We start from the raw sequence: 16,963 nt of genomic DNA, 5'->3' as shown, positions 1-16,963 counted from the left end.
GCATTTTTCAAAAGAATGTCTCAATTTGTCAAACGACCGTTACTCAATTTACAAAATGGACGTACTGCGATTTGTAACCAAGGAAACACAAAAAAATGTACAATATAAATCAACCTGTGCCATAAAACAATTGCAAATCCATTGAATAATTGAACATTCGAGGGTATAAATGAAGCTACAACGATGCGCAACGCAAACAATTGAATTCCAAGAATGGTGAACATGCAACTGCTCTTCAACGTACTTCTCATGAAATACTTCGAAGATTCCAATTGCGTTTACTACATGAATAAAGGAGATGCAAATATTATCGGTGAGATAAAGAATAAACCAATGGTGATTTTCAACCAACCCGATTTTATCCAGTATTACGACAACTTCGCTTGTCAAGGTTTCATAATTTCATCGCCAGATCCCATGCAAGTTTTGAAAAGTGTCGAGTTTCAACTGAAATACGTTAAATTCGCACGCTTCAATCGTCGTAAATATTTACTCGTAACAAGTAATGCAACCGAGTTGAATGATGAGGTTTTGAGAATGATACCTAAAGTAGTTTTGGCGATGAAAATCAAGCGAATTGAAGATTGCTTCGAACTATTTACATTAGAGTATATTGGGACGGATAATCGAACCGTTTCTTTGGGAACTTTATGTGACGGAAACGCATCTATTAAATATGATTCTTTTGGAATCGAGAAAAGGAATTTTATGGGTAAAGTAATCAAGTTGCCGATGTTTTCTACTCCACCTTACGTGGATCTAAGCAGTAAGAAAGGTATTGAATTACCGTTATTTTTGACGTTTTGCGAGAAGTATAATTTCACCGCAAACATGATCTTGGAGGAGGATAAATGGGGAAATGTTAATGGAAATTTTGTTGGCATTGGAGCTTTGTACAAAACTGCTATTGGAGCTGCAGATCTTACCATGGGTTATATAAAAAAATAATGCAGAAATTAAATAGTTTAATGATTGTTTTTAGGTGGTTACTATCGCATAGAAAATAGGCATTTCTACAATGATTTTTCGGATTACACAACTCGTTCTGCAGTTAGTGTACTTGTACCTGAACCGAGGTATGATGAAAACTTTGGTGTTATAAAATAATAAGAAAATAACTTAAAATAAGTTTTGGATGATTTTTTTATATATAATTATTAATAGTAATTTGATTTAGATTAATGAGCGGATGGAGAGATTCATTTAGGTCGTACAACAGGAATACTTGGATTGCAACTATCTTAATGTTTGTGTTTTTGGTGATAGTAAAATACGGCATGGAAGTATTTCGAGAAAGGTGAGTTTATTAAAGTTAAATATCACTTTTTTTCATCAGACAATTGCAGATATATTTTACGTAAAAAAGTCGCAAACCGTTGCGAGATGCTTTGCAACGAAATATTTTACATAATTTCCTTATACATGCATCAACCTGTAAAAATCAGTCTTCGTGTCTTCACTGGATTCGTGATATTGTTTTGTATCTTTTTGGAAGTGTTTTATTCCTGCAGATTAGCAAGCATCATTGCGAAACCAATGTGAGAAAAACTTCAATGGTAAGAAAAACTTCTATTTTGTACTTTCAGTTATACTGATGTGATCTCAAACAACGCTGACCTTGAGAAAAGCGGAATCAAAGTAATTGGATTGACGACCGGTTACATCCTCATTGTAATGAACGAAGTAATCAATTATTCAATCATCGATTACATTTACTTAATTTAGATTTTAGAAAAAGTATCAAAGCATTGTTAGTAGGTACATCGAGATCGACGATAAAACTTTGTTGGAATATCTGGAAGGTGCTGAAGATGTTGCAGTAATAGTAGATAACTTAGAAAAAGGTTTAGGTTACTCGTTCGATGAGTTTGGGATAAATATAAGGACGAGTTATTTGAGCAAATTCCGGTTACTTCCCGGGGAGTTATCCTACGATTATTGCGTCTTCATGGGCACAAAACACTCGTCTTTAATGCCGTTATTGAACGAGCATTTATCCAGATTAAGAGAGTCAGGATTGATTTATTATTACATTAATGATGTGAGGTTTACAATGAAGATTAATATATTTTTATTATATAAGTTGATGTTTTGAAGGTGCTGAGAGTGCAGGCCTACAATAAATATTTTATTGTTTCTAATACCAATCAGAAGGCGAAGAAGGATTACATCAAATTGAATTTCAACCGCATCGAAGGAGTGTTTCTCTGCTGGTCTATTGGAATTGCCATATCGATTGTTCAGTTTCTGAAAGAATTATATACAAAATAATACTTTTAAGCACGGATTTTAAAGTAAAATAATAATAATATATAATATTCACAAACAACTCATTTTGTTCTGTAATTATTCAGATTATCAATATTTGTCTCTGATTACAATCGCTATAAATATCAAGATATTAATTATTATGTGTAATGATTATAATTTATTGAAATTTGGAAGCTAATTACATAAAAGGCAGTCATCTCACATGCATATTATTAGGCTCATTTTATTCCCTGATTATTCAACTTTAATGACAATATTTAAATTTTTCAATAAAATAATTGGATTTTACGATAATAAAAATATAATGATGTTACTGTTATTAATAATAAATGAAAAATAAATAGGGCGGAGGTGTCGGGTATATTAACTGGAATCATCGTTCAACAGAGGGCGTACATTGTTCGATTATAATGATCGCCATAAAAGGGGTTTCGTAGAACCAACCCTAACGCTCCGTTTCGCTACAGCAAAGACAGAGGTCTCTGCGTTCGTTCTTCGATCGGGGTTGAAATGAGAGAGTATTGAACCATATATAGCATTTCGCCGCTATAGTCAATTACTACAGAGCACACGCGTTGCGATGAACGCGTAGCATTCGAAGGGGGGAGTAAGAGTGAGATAGAGTGTATGTGTGTGCGAGAGAGAGAAAGAGAGTAGGCATTGCATAACCAGCACAAGCAGTCCGAGCGAGTAAAACCAAGTAGCAAGACGTGCAGACGATCGGACGTCGATGGTCCCACAACCCTCGTTGTCAATTACCCCCAGCGAACTCACTTCATAATTTCAATTATTATTATTATTTTATTCTTATAAATTCCTGTAAATAAAAAGGACAATTCCAATTAACTTTAACTGACAATTTCAGACTGAACAATTTTTAGCCCCTCGCATATACACGCTGCTGTTCGTTGTCCAAAAGCATGCAACAGTTGATTAAGCTATGAATAATAACTAGTGCAATTAGTGTGTAATACGATGTGTATTGTGGTAAGTGTTTTACCGGTCCCGGGGGTGGTATGTGTGTGAATGTTGGGCCTGTGAGGCCACCTGGAGGATTATAGTGCGAGATGGGGCCTTCTAACGACGCCATGGGATCCCTTGCCATCATCCTCATCCTCGTCGTCTCCACGAGCGCTCAACTCGAGGATATTGTTCAGAACCAGTTCGAAGCCGCTTTCCAAGGTAAACTACTACTACTCCACTTAATCTGCAAATCTCAAAAACATCCAACATTTCTTATACATTTCAACCTAATCCCAAGATCTAGTAATCCACCACAAACAAACACGTTTTCATTTTACAATAATAAAATTGTAATAGCAACAAATTTTACACGTTATTAATTCATATTTTCTTCATAATTTATGTCCAATCAACTTTCAGATATTTGAAATAGCAAAAATTATTTCATTAATAATTCTATCAGAGAAAATTATGTAAAAAGGAATTGAATAAAATATTCTTCAGATTATTAAAAAAAAATCATTCATAATTTATATTCAAACAAATATCTAATTAATTAAGGATAGAAAATTGAGTTGTATTAAAAAATTGTACATTTTTTTTTGTAATTATTGTTGTGAAAAATTAAATATATTTTATTCGTAACTTATTCAGCCAATTTTAATGTATTTTCAAAATTATTATTAATTATTCATAATTATTATTATTATTAGCAAAGTAAAATACATTAAATATTTATTATATGAGCGAATTAGAATTTATAATGATAATTATTATAAATTAAATTTTTAATGTAGAATTACGATTCAATGCATTTATTATTTACATTTCGTTTGTTTTACATATGTCCCTTGATTCGCTCAAACGTACTTGATGTTCATAAGAACGTACACTTTTTGAACATTATTGTAGTTTCAATTATATGTATTTATAATAACACCCTGTTTTATATCAGGACTAAGACAATTTTGTATTTTATCAGGTTATATTTGGTACAAAACCATTTAGTTTTCTATTGCGTTAATTGTACTTATTTGTACCACTTCATTTCGCCATTTTCTAATATAAAAACATGAAATATACTAAAGTGGCTAAAAAGGGTTAAAATTTAATAAACACAAAAATTGCCCATACTGTTATTATACTTGCAATTATATAAAATTTTACCTAATGTACTTAATTCAGATAAATATATTTTAATATATATATTGAATATTTAGCAAAACTAATTTATTCTCAAACATTGTACGAATTATCCAAATTACGAACGAAAGAAATTCCGCTATTGAATAAACAAGAGGACATTAGTTGCTAGAAAAAAAAACAATCCTGATGCAAGGGTCGTAAACGCTAAAGGAATGTGTATGGCCCTTAATGCTGCTGTTTCTACTGCAAACGCCAATGAAACTAAAAGGAATGCATATAGCCGTGATAATGGATGTGGCGCAGTTTTTGGGGGAGGATGGAAAAAAGCAAGGAAGGAAAGTATAAGATTGGAAGCTTTTATACTATCGCATAAAATAGATGGCGTGGAAAGCTCAACAGTGCAGAAATATAACATTACCTTACAAAAAAAATAGAAATAAATAATCTTTATTTATTATCCAAAAGACATAATTTAATAACATAAAAAATGTAAATAACAGAAAAAAATGTTATTCTTAATATAGTAAGTATTAATAAATATTTGCACCATTTTTCAACGTCCGACAGTATTGTCTACATGTACACTTTTTTTTGTCTGTCTCTTTTCCAATCAGAAATCCCATATTCTGAAAATGTAGCGTAGTGATAAATCTTCGGAGCGGAGAAAAAAAGTCGCCGCATAAATCATCCCCGTAAGCTCTTAGCGAGAGTAAACTTTTTTTGTCTTCTCTCGTTCACCTTTGAAATTACACATTCATTTTGAAGAGAAAGGTTATTCTATATTAAGCACCCAAAAGTTCGCATATACGGATGAACGCAGACAGAGGAAAAAAGAACTGCGTGAAAGCGAAAGTTATTAGCTTAAAAAAATATATTGATGATGGTCGAATTTTGCTTTTGTGAAGAGATTTTTTTTTATAAAATTAACTGTTGATTAAAAATTAATTCTATGAAGATGAGAATAATACATATAGATTAATAATTATATTAAATTAATAGATATGTACTAAAAGTGCTCGGTTAAAGTACACAAATTGCAGTACATTTATCAGAAAGTAAATTTTAACATAAATGTTCTTATTTGTGAGTTTTATTTCATAGACACGTCTAACTTGACACCATCACTTTTGTTGCTGTTTTTTTGTATTCTTGATTTAACTGGGGGATTTGCAATTTCGGCGCTCCATACCATGGACTGCTGTTTGGTTACCGAGTTCGTACAAACGTACCTAATCATCTAAACGTACAGATTTTTTTTAAATGTCATGCATACCGTATTTCCATGTTATTTCAGTATGAATTATTAAACAACTTTTAGAACTAAATAAAATAGATCATTTGAACAAAAATTTAAATGTTTAATGGCTGACATCGTATTTAGTTTTTTTTTTTGTAAATACGTGTCTCGATATTTGCGCAAATGAACGTACATGTTCATAGGAATGTACACTTTTACGTCAATTCTTTTTTGACATCGTTTTTATGTTTCTTTTTGACAAATACGTGTCTTTAATTTCCCACAAACGTATATGTTCATGTGAACGTACACTTTTTCGATATTATATTTATTATTTGTTTCGATGACACGTACCTCTATGTTTACACAAACGTACATGTTCATATGAACGTACGCTTTTTCGTCATCTAATATCATGTAAGTGGGGTCTAACAAAAGTTCGCTTAGTTGGCTGAAAAAAAAACAAACAAAAAATATTTTAACATATTTAATTTTCATCCTTTTATAATTTCTCAACATAATTTCCATTTATTTCAATACATTTCTTAAGTCGGTAGAGCCACTATTCAAAACATTCGTCAAAATCGGCTGGTTGTTCGTTTTTACAGTAGTGTGAGTTTCCCTTTTTTCTGGTCTCCCAACAAATTTTTGAAAACTTGTGGTAAGCAAGTTTCTATATACCACTTAGCAGTTACCGTCTGGCCAGTTTCCAGTGGGATAGCAGCTACCACTTTTGCTCTGGTAAAGTAACTTGACACCATCACTTTTGTAGCTGATTTTCGTTGTCTTGCTTTAACTGGGGGGGATTTGCATCTTCTGCGCTCCATACCATGGACTGCTGTTTGGTCTCCGGATCGTACTTATATAACCAAGATTTATCACCTGTTATTATTTTCCTAAAGTTGCTAGACTCTCCATTTTCAAATATTTCTAAACAAACTCGTGCCATTTTTCGGTCGTCATTTAAAATTCCTGAAACCCATCGTGCGGATTTCTTCGTGTAGCCCAAGTAATGACTTAATATTCTCGACACAGCCATGGCATTCAAGCCTAGTTCATCACCTATCATTTCTTGTGTCATTCTTGGATCTTCGTCAATTTTTGCCTTTGCCAGGGCTACATTTGTGTCGTCGGTGAAAGATTTCGGGACACCATCACGAGATTCTTCCTCAACAGAAAAATGCTCGGTTTGGAATCTTAGAAACTACTTGGAAATGGTCATAAGGAATGATGCATTCACTCCATATAAATTTTGGTATTCCTGAAAAATTTGCATAGGCTTTAGTTGATTTCGAAAACCGTAGGGAATGGTAAAACAATTTTTTGCAGTGTTGGTGGTGGAATTTCTACCAACATTACATCACTAATCTTGCATTTTCTCCTATCCATTCTTACCGATCTTCTTAAAATTTTACATCAAATAATGTTAGACTTTAACAAATTGAGAAACAACTTTTGTTTTTTCAGAAACAAATGTTAACTTAAACAGAAGTTAAATTATAAATGTGAATAAAACTGACTATTGATGTGACTCTCATCATTGTATGATTGTGCTCAATAGTTATGTACGTATTATCGAATGTATATTAAATATTGCCTATATTAATTATAATTAATACATTCAGTTGTAACAAATTGAATGCAGTTTGTTAAGAAGTGTAAATTTTGCTCGGTTCCAGTGCGTACGAATTAATTTCAATTAAAGTTTGATTGTTAGTTTCACGAAGTGAACAAAGTTTACATTATCATGATATAGTGCAGTTGGTAATTAGGATGGTAACTTTGAATGTGCGGAGCCCGGGTTTCCTCCGCCCGGAGGATTGACCCCTGATGATAATTTCTTGTTCTGCGCAAAATTTGTTCATAAATTATAGGAGTAAACAGTATGTTTCTGCTGTTTACACACAGCCAATGTGCATATATACACAAATAATATATACATGCCGTCGCTGGACATGCAACCAAATTCATCATCCCAATAATTCACTGCGGTCACCAGAAATCCGCTGCAACGATTGCTTTTTACTCTAATTTACGACCGTTCATTTAAAACGTTTTGCTTCGAATACTATGATATATAATAATATTTTGGCTTTATGAACAATGAACTTTTAGTACTAAAGACATTTGAAAATCTATAAATTAATCAATTTTGTGATAAACAAATTGTTATAATTATATATATTTTATTTAACAAAAAAAAAATATTTTTGGGCGATTACACGCTACCTTGTTATGGTTCAGTCATGTTTTCACGAGACTTTCGCAGCGCATGACGGTGGCATCCGCCTGTTAGGGTTGTAATGAGTAAATCAATTCCTGCACAAAAGGACCTCCGAGCGTCACGCAAACTCTGTGCTAGTCCTTTCGAAATCTCGGCGACATGCAAATCTTCTTACTTATTGCTGTAATGGAGGTGTCCATCAAGTAGGGTATCACATAAATATGCAGTAGGAACTGACAGAAAAGCATCACAGTAAATAACGTTTTGATAGAAATTTGTGGTTCGTATTCATGTTAACTATTTGAATTCTCATCGTTAAAAGTAACGTTTTGATAAAAACTGTTAGTTTATATAGTGGCGCCTAACGTGGGGCACTTTAATTGTTGAAAATATAACGTTCTGATAGAAACTAGTAGTTTGTATATTGGCGTCTAACGTGGGGCACTTTCATCGTTAAATGTAATGCTTTGATAGAAACTACTAGTTTACATAACTTTAACAGATTAATAGACAAATCTAAATCAATATTTATTGGCGTCCAACGTGGGGCACTTCTTCTTTCAATATGTTTAATTATCGTAGAATGTTAATTGAGAAATAATTTGTTAGATTTGAGATTTGATAGAGGATGCGAGGAATGATGAAGAGGCAATAACTATGTTACGTTAGAACGACTGATGGGAGGTTCGGAATCTATAGGGGTGTTCAGAACTGATTGTATCTTTGACTTAGGTTGGCAACGAGGAAATTGAGAGGACAGCAGAGGAGAGTGGAGAGGTTTTTATTGCATTTATCGACCTCATCCGACATGCTTCGCGGAGAACGTTAGTTGGGATTTCACGAAAGGGAAAAGAACAAGTAGGTAATGGTGTGCATGTCGCTGAGAGATTGAACAAATTTGACGAGAATTTGAAATATATCTTCTAACAAATGACCGAACAGAATGATACAATTATGGCTACACTATAAAGCTATGTTATTGCTATAGTTACTGCTACTAATATATTACTTTATTACTATTAAAATACAAATACTACTATTACTATATACTATTATAGTACATTACTGTTACTATTACTATATAATTTACTGTTGTTTTTTTTTTCAAATTAAAACGAACTACAGCCAAACGAATGAAACCACATCAACGTATGACTCGCTACATTTCTCAAGAAAAAACAAATCCAGCTTTAATATATATCTTTCGAATCCATTTAATCTATTATAGTTTCTGAGAAAATCACTAAAATGTGAAAACAGTGCTTTTTGAATGTTAGTTTTTCATTTTTTCAATGGGAATTACAGTCAAATGAATACTCGCTACAAGTAAATATTTTATTTATTATTTAAAGGAAATAATTTGGTTCGTTGTGCATTTGGTAAAGATAGAATAAAAAAAACAAAGTAAAATAAAACATGAATATAGATTGACGCATTCGAATTCCATTTGCTATCGATTATTACAACATTTCCAATTTGTGTGCAAATGCATTTCCTCTGAGACACCCGTAAACAAGCTCTTTATCGATGAAATAATAAACGTACGTGTATTATTACACAACCTAATCGATGTGGTTTTTCTTTCATTTTCCCCATTTACTTCAGACGTTCGTTATTGCCGTAATATAAATTACAGCTGCATGAATTTATTTACCATCACTCTGTAGCAAAAACATCGAGGTTGGTTCAGAATATATAGAACGTAGTAAAATCGGCATTACTGCGTGGCTCCGGGCTCTCCGACTCCACCAACTTAATTCCATGTCAAACTTGGTTTTACTGCGCGAAATTAACCAAACCGAACGTAAAATTGCATTAAAGCTTCGCCGCTTTATGCGACGATCCGTTTTCGCAATTTTAGATAAAAGAAAATATAAATAAATGAAAAAAAAGTAAACTAAACTAAATTGCGAAAGCTCGATATGCAAAATGCCCGAGTTTAAAACGTTGCTGTTATGCAGTTTAATTACTGTTCGTTCCTTTAATAGTCTAATTCCAACTCGCAGCGATAATTGCATAACAGTTACATTTACTGATACTTCACGTTCAACTATTATCACAAAAAAAAAACAACTATGGACATCGTTTTATCTAGGAAATTGATTTATCACACTTTCATTAGAAAAATCGTACTAGGTTTTCATTCATATACAAAAAATATACTATATATTATAAAGGGAAGAAAAAAAGATATTTTACGAAGTATCTGGTTTTCAAATGTTCATGTTCGTATTGTATTTAGATCACAATCTAAGCTTTTGTGCGTCAAGAGAAAGAATATTCTCCCTATTCACTTTATCTGCTTTCGTATAATAATATTACAAAAGCAATTGTGTTTCGCGGCTTCGGGAGATAGAAAAAAATATATAGCTCAAGAATGGAAGTATAGTATTTTCTTTTCTGTATTATACTTATTATGATATCAAAAAATTTAATGTTATTATTGTTAAAATAACTTAAAAATTACAATAAAACTGGTAGGAATATAAAGTTAATTTAAACTTAAATATTAATGTTTTAATTATAAATAAAGAAAATTATATAAAAATGAAAATAATTATGTATAATTGTAAAGATATAAAATTGATTAATCAAATTGAGGTTGTAAATTAAAGTGTTAAGAAAGGTAATTAAAAATGAATTTAGAACTTTGACAAATTCGAGGAAAATTAGTATCACTTGTATAAATGGTGAACCATTCGTCTTGATGATAAGAGAGAGAGCTCGACGTTCGTTTGGAAAAGTTTTCGCCTCTATCAACTGCAAAGCGAAATACGAAAGAAAAAGTAAAAAGATACTAAATCTAAAGACAAATTGCACTAAAAACTCCGGAATGTAAAGTGAGTGACAAATGCAGTACAAAGAACAGTAAATAAATAGGTCCATTAGTGTATCATAACATATCGTCCCGTCGTCCATCATTCATCCTTAAGTCTAGTTAGACATGAACATGATTTACGATACTGGAGCATTTGAAAAAAGAGAGAAAAAAAAAATGGAAACAGTTCGAGGGGTGCAGAAGTTGTGGTTTGCATAATTCACAACAGTACCTGGAACATGATGGCATGTCGCAGCTTGAGAAACTTTTCGTTTTCGATCGATGCGTGAAAGGAGGAAAAAAAAATGAAAACGATCAAAATGGTTATTTATTCTACTAATTGTGAATAAATTTTCAATGTGAATTTTTAAGTTTATATGTCGTATATATTCGTCAAGAGACCTGTAATGCGAAGGGGTTATGACGAATATATTCGTCATTAGAGGAAACACTTCATACAATGCATCACTCCACTCCTAATTTCCTTGGAAATTTTTGTTTATTTCAATTACGTTGTAAACTATAAATTGCATCAAACTAATACTCTAAATGCATCCAGGGAATACTGAATTCTTAATGAACGAAACGCGAAGGTGTTGTTAACTAAGACGACATTATCAGTCTCTCCGAGATGTGTACTTTGTTAGCTGAAAATTGAATTTTCCGGATGGGTAATTCGATTGTTAATGAAGCAGTCACTCGCAGCAATTACGAAGTGTTGGGTCTGAAGGGTGGTAGTTACCTCTAGGGTACGCGTGTGTGTATATATGTATACAAATTTGTAATTTTGTTTTTGCTTCGAAGTTACAAGTTCAAGTTACATACTGCACCGAAGTAATCCAGTTCGAGCGAGGCGCGTGTTATTTAATTCTCCGCAGAATCCCAGAATTCCCTGATTAAAAACCATCATATATTCGATGGAGTAAAGCAATTAACGCATCCCAGTCCAATTTCAACCAATTGCCAATATTTCATCAACCTGTGCATTGCTTATTTTTTTTTTTATATTTTACTATAATTTTATTCATATAACAAAATTACTAAGTTTACATAGTTTTTTTAATGATATAACGTGTTGTATGATAATTGCTTGTAAAAGTGCTAGCATCTATAGTAAGCAACTACCCGGTAACCATAGCAACTATCATTAACAACCAAATCGCGTTATTTGCAACAGTTACGTATTTAACACTTAGGCTTCAGACGTAATTGAATTTTGAGACCCTCTAAATATGTTCAGTACCAAATGGTTTTGAAAGGTCACGTTAAAGCATAAATAGTTTTCATTAAATTACTGCAGTGACTGTTTCAAGTGATACACGTTTCATTTCTTTGATAAATTCTTTTGGGTGCTCGTGTTTGATTTGATGGAATCGAGATGTAGCCAAGTTCGTCGGGATGTGATGGAACTGCGAGGCTCGTACAATCAATTAAATAAACATAGCTCGAGGTAGTTTCTGAGCAAAGTTTGGAGTAGGCAAAGATCTCAGCTGCCGTCGTCTGTAAGCTTCATCGACGTGCTAAACTTTATATTTCATGCATCTAGGAAGTGCTTTGAACGGATACCGTTTTCGTGCAAATACGAAGACCTCCGTTCTACAAAAAAAAGCAGGATACATACTTTGATAACGCCAAGTGTTAATCATACGTTGTTTATGTACATTAGCTAAAAAAAAATCCTTTTCGTCCTCTCCCAAAGGGTAGATAAGATTTTTTTAAAATTTTATTAGCAGAATTACTGCCTATATTTTATATTTTTTACGCAGACTTTATTACGAACACCCTGAGATTACAGACATTTCGGGCGAAATGTCCACTTTGAGCCTTACTGCTGAACCTTGTTTTTTTTTTAATTACCGAACGTGCAATACTCAACACACAATACATATATACCTCGTTTTACACGGTACTACACGTTTTCGCTTTTACACGTTTTTTTATAAATCATTTTCATTTTATTTGCATTTAAATAATAAAAGAATTGAAATTATTTTTTTTTGCATACTTTTCGATTTACACGGTTTTGCATATAAAAAGTTACAATTTTGATTTACACGTTTTTCTCTGGAACATATCTACCATGTAAATCGGGGCATAAATGTACTGTTATTTGGATGAAACATTTATTTCGCATTACTTACTTATTACGAATTCAATTATTATTTGACCTAATTAGAATTGAATTGTATTCGGACTTGAATCATTTACATAAAATAGTCATATTCACATTTTCAGATAAATTACATGCAATTATTTCGGAATTGTTAATGAAGCGAATTGAATAAACGCTAACTTCAAATTCGAATTTATATTTAATACTATTTAGGATTAAATTCGTTAATCTCAAAAAGATTAAAAACACTATATTAATGAAAATAATTTCATAAAATTCATGAACGTAAAAATTATAATTCTATTAATTAATTTTTTTTTTAATTTGGTTTAGAAAGCACAAATTAAAGCTTTGTATTTATGTAAATATAAAATAAAGTAATTCAATTGAACTTAACATTATATAAGACTTTTTTTTATGAAAGTTTGATAAGCTGTACTGTGCAAAGTTTAACAGAGGAAATAATTGGTGTTTCAAGTAGGCGTTGTTAACGTCGTGTACAGTTGTGGTTAATTGGTTGGAGGGTGTGCGCAAACAAAGAGAGAAAACTGTCTGTTATTTATAATGTTAATTAAATGTGACTTTAACGAGAGCGAATGGAATCTGTCTCCAGTTTGTTATTATCAATGTTAATATATAATATGTATATGAATATGTATGTATAAGGATTGTCTCTCGATGTACGTGACACTCTTCGATAGTCAGGATATATCTCCATGGATACAGATTTGTCAACGGCAGGAGTTTCGGTGTAACAAAGCGCGTGTTCGCTAATCCCAAACTTCAATGACGAGCTTAGCGAACGCCGACGTCCTAACCATTTCTGTATCCATCCAAGCGATCCATCCATTTGTGATAACAACACCAGGGCAGACAATTGTCTTTAGGTAATTCCATAATAATTAAGAACTTTTCCGTGCACTTTATTACCAATTATAGCTATTGTAATCTAACTACTTTTAAAATAAATTATAGGACAACAATATTTCCATTAATTTCTATGAGACGTTGGAACGATAGAAAGTAACAAACGACAGAACGGTAAAAAATAAGGTGTCGATAGAAGCATAAAGAGATGAAATGAAAATTGGTCACGATGACTTCGATCAATGTCACAGTTATGTCACTGAACATTACGATTACGCCAGGACTCTGTCACGATGACGTCTATTAATGACACAAGTTGATGACATCGATTGTCATTATAATTATGACATCAGTCAAAGTCACGATGACATAACCTCAAGATGATGTCAGGTCAACGTCATAATCTTGATACAATTATTCAAGCTACACCCAATAGTCGTTCAATTTTTATCATTTTTCGCGTATTATATATTTGGTTACCCTAAAATATGATAAAAAAAACCCTTTTGGGGATCCTCAATATGCGCTCAAGTGTATCTTGTTTAATGACATCAATAAACATTAAAATTCTTTGAGCAAAAGTATAGTGCAAAAAAAGATGAAAAAGCGCAAGATTTAGAAGATTACATTCTTGATGAGTCATCTTTGCGCCTATAGAGAATGGTCAATGCGCCGGGTAAATAAATTTATAAAGAGAATTAGTATTTCTAATTTATCAAATTATAAAGTACATTTACATTATTCACCCGTATTCTACTCTCCATTTCAATTACCTAATGAAAGTATCCGTCAGGGAATATTCTCGTCTAATCTATATATTACTATTCTACTATTATGTAATAAATAGTAAATTGAAATTTCTCAAAGAAGTTCATGAAAACATGAAATACATAATAAAATAATGATTCTTTACAGACAGAGATAATGAAAACGAATGATTCATACCTCTATTTCAGTTCATATTTTATATATGTACAGAGAAGATGAGTTGAGTGAATAAACCTGTATGATGTTATTAAAAAATCTCTTTAAAATCGGAAACGAGGCGGACTTGAAAAAGTTGGCCACATCGAGTGGACGAACAGGGCTTTCAATTTCATTATTTTCTATGTTCTCGCGTTTTATGCATTTTCCACAATGGCAAATAGCGATTAAGTGCGCACTTCTGATGGGGTCATGTATAGTCCGACGCTAGACTTCAAGTCCATAAATTGTATGGGTCCAAGTTTATAGCCATGTATACTATAGGCTCGATCTCTAACAACAATGTGATAGCGAATGCAAATTTGTATTCATTCAAAAGACTACTTTTGCAATTTCAATTGTACTAAATTCATGAGTATTTTCAAGTTGTGGATTAAATTTTTAATGTTGCTTGCATCGGACATTAAGCATCAAGGATTGTAGTCTAAATAGCTTCGAGGGTGAATAAATCTACCCTAAAGTGCCGTTTGCATCCGATGCAAAGCATTTGATGTATAGTTCAATAAATACATTTATATAATACAAGTTTGAAAACGAGTGTATGTTTAATTTGGACAAAACTATGCATATAACGGAAGAAGTAATAATATATAGAATTCCATGTTATTTCAACAAATAATGTAGTTAACAAAAAGATTTTCGACTCGTATTTTGTGGAATTCCGGATATTGAAAAGAATCTGAGGTCGGAGCGACCAAACAAAGAGGATTCCGCTAGTCGAGTTGACAGGAAAAGGGCATTCCAAATGGAGAGTTCTCCAGATTCTTGTAATTCATAAATACGAACATAAAAAACACAAGAAACTAAACAATAAATGAATTGTTTAAATATATAACTGAAATCTGTTGAAAGTCTTAAGTATTATTAAATATGAATGGAAGAGAAATTGTATTGTGCTGCAAATTGAATAGTAAATATACTTAATAAGTTGAATTAATTGTGGAATATTCAGGTAATTTAGAACAATTGCAGCTTTAGTTGTTAAGATTTCTTTGTTCGGGAAGAAACTCGAGACTTTATGGAATTCGATGTACGAAGAACAATGCGAACGAACGAATAATTTCGCGCTTTTTGATAATGCACACACCTGGAGAATTTCGTACTACGATTTTCGTCGCCTTGGAAACAGGTGCGATAATTAACTTGCTGGAATTATCGTTGTAGCTAACAACGGACCTGCATGTATCTTGTAATTAACAAACCATCAAAACTTCTACGTGAACTTACGTTAAATATAGTGCATAAGACCTTTGCTAATTCTCAATTTATAGTTAAAACTTAATTAATTGTTGTTCTTTAGTAATTTATATAAGTAAATTTTTCTTAGTTGAATTTTGAGACGTGTAAAATGTTACATCATTATGGATTACAACTATAATCTTTGCGTGGCGATTGCAATCAGCGATTTATACAAAATGTATAAGCATCGCATCCCTCCGCAGAATATTTAAGCGAGGGCATAAATTATGAATGCCATTAAAGTCGGCATTCTTTATTTATGCTCTGCGCATAAAATTTTACCATTTTTTTCTTTCGCTTCTTCTTCTTCTACTTGCGGTTTTCTTTGCTCCCTTCTTTTGCGCATTCATCGCTGCATTCCGGCTAATTTATTGCTGGGTTTAAAGCGGACTTTTATTTATATCCATATTTTATGTTGCAAATCGAAGCAACTTCTTCCTCATATCTCCCTGTTACCAATTGCCCTTATCTATTTTATGTGAATTTTGAAAACATATTTCAACTGCATGACTCATTCTGTCATAGCTGACTCATTCTGTGGCTCTGAAGTAAAGAATTAAAATCATAATATCATGTAACATTCTTATAGGCAGGAAGTTAAAAAAAATATATTTGTGGCTCTAATTTTTTAATTGTGAAAATCATATTCCTTAATAAAACTTTGCCGAACTCTACTACATGTATTATAGAAAATATTTTCTATATTTGATTAATTTTTAAGAACTTTATTCAACATATTTCAAATATCTGATAAATTTTTTTAATAATTTCTTGTATAGTAACTAGGGTTTCCATTAGTAATAAACGCTTTTACAGATAATAAATTATCGGTAAATTTTCACAACAAATACAGGTAATTAAATTATTTGGTTGTAAATGAATGAACTAAATTTTAATTTTATACTAAATGAAACAGATTATTTTTGCACAATCCAAAAAAAAACCGGTAATTTACATGCTAACCGGTTTTTATTTAAAATATTTACCTGTAAAAGAAAATCTTGGTAATTTTGTATGTCTTGATAGTATTTTCTTAAAAATTTTAATAAATTGAATTTATCTTAAAATCCATCAACTAATTGGTATACATTTATATTACAA

General features: G+C 31.9%; 1 protein-coding gene across 1 annotated transcript in view; it reads left to right on the top strand.

The window, feature by feature from the left end:
- The first annotated feature begins 2,828 nt into the window (after positions 1-2,828).
- LOC108560480 (pikachurin) overlaps positions 2,829-16,963 on the top strand; it is a 108,489-nt gene continuing 94,354 nt past the window's right edge. The window contains exon 1 of the mRNA XM_017918044.1: positions 2,829-3,453. Within this exon, the coding sequence (XP_017773533.1) occupies positions 3,339-3,453 (115 nt within the window). The 5' untranslated portion in view covers positions 2,829-3,338. The remainder of the gene's footprint in view (positions 3,454-16,963) is intronic.

The sequence above is a fragment of the Nicrophorus vespilloides genome, unplaced genomic scaffold, assembly GCF_001412225.1.
Source record: "Nicrophorus vespilloides isolate i.1.1-1 unplaced genomic scaffold, Nicve_v1.0, whole genome shotgun sequence".
Lineage (NCBI taxonomy): Eukaryota > Metazoa > Arthropoda > Insecta > Coleoptera > Silphidae > Nicrophorus > Nicrophorus vespilloides.
The sequence above is the reverse complement of the archived record's forward strand: the minus strand, read 5'-3'. Positions and strand labels throughout refer to the sequence as shown.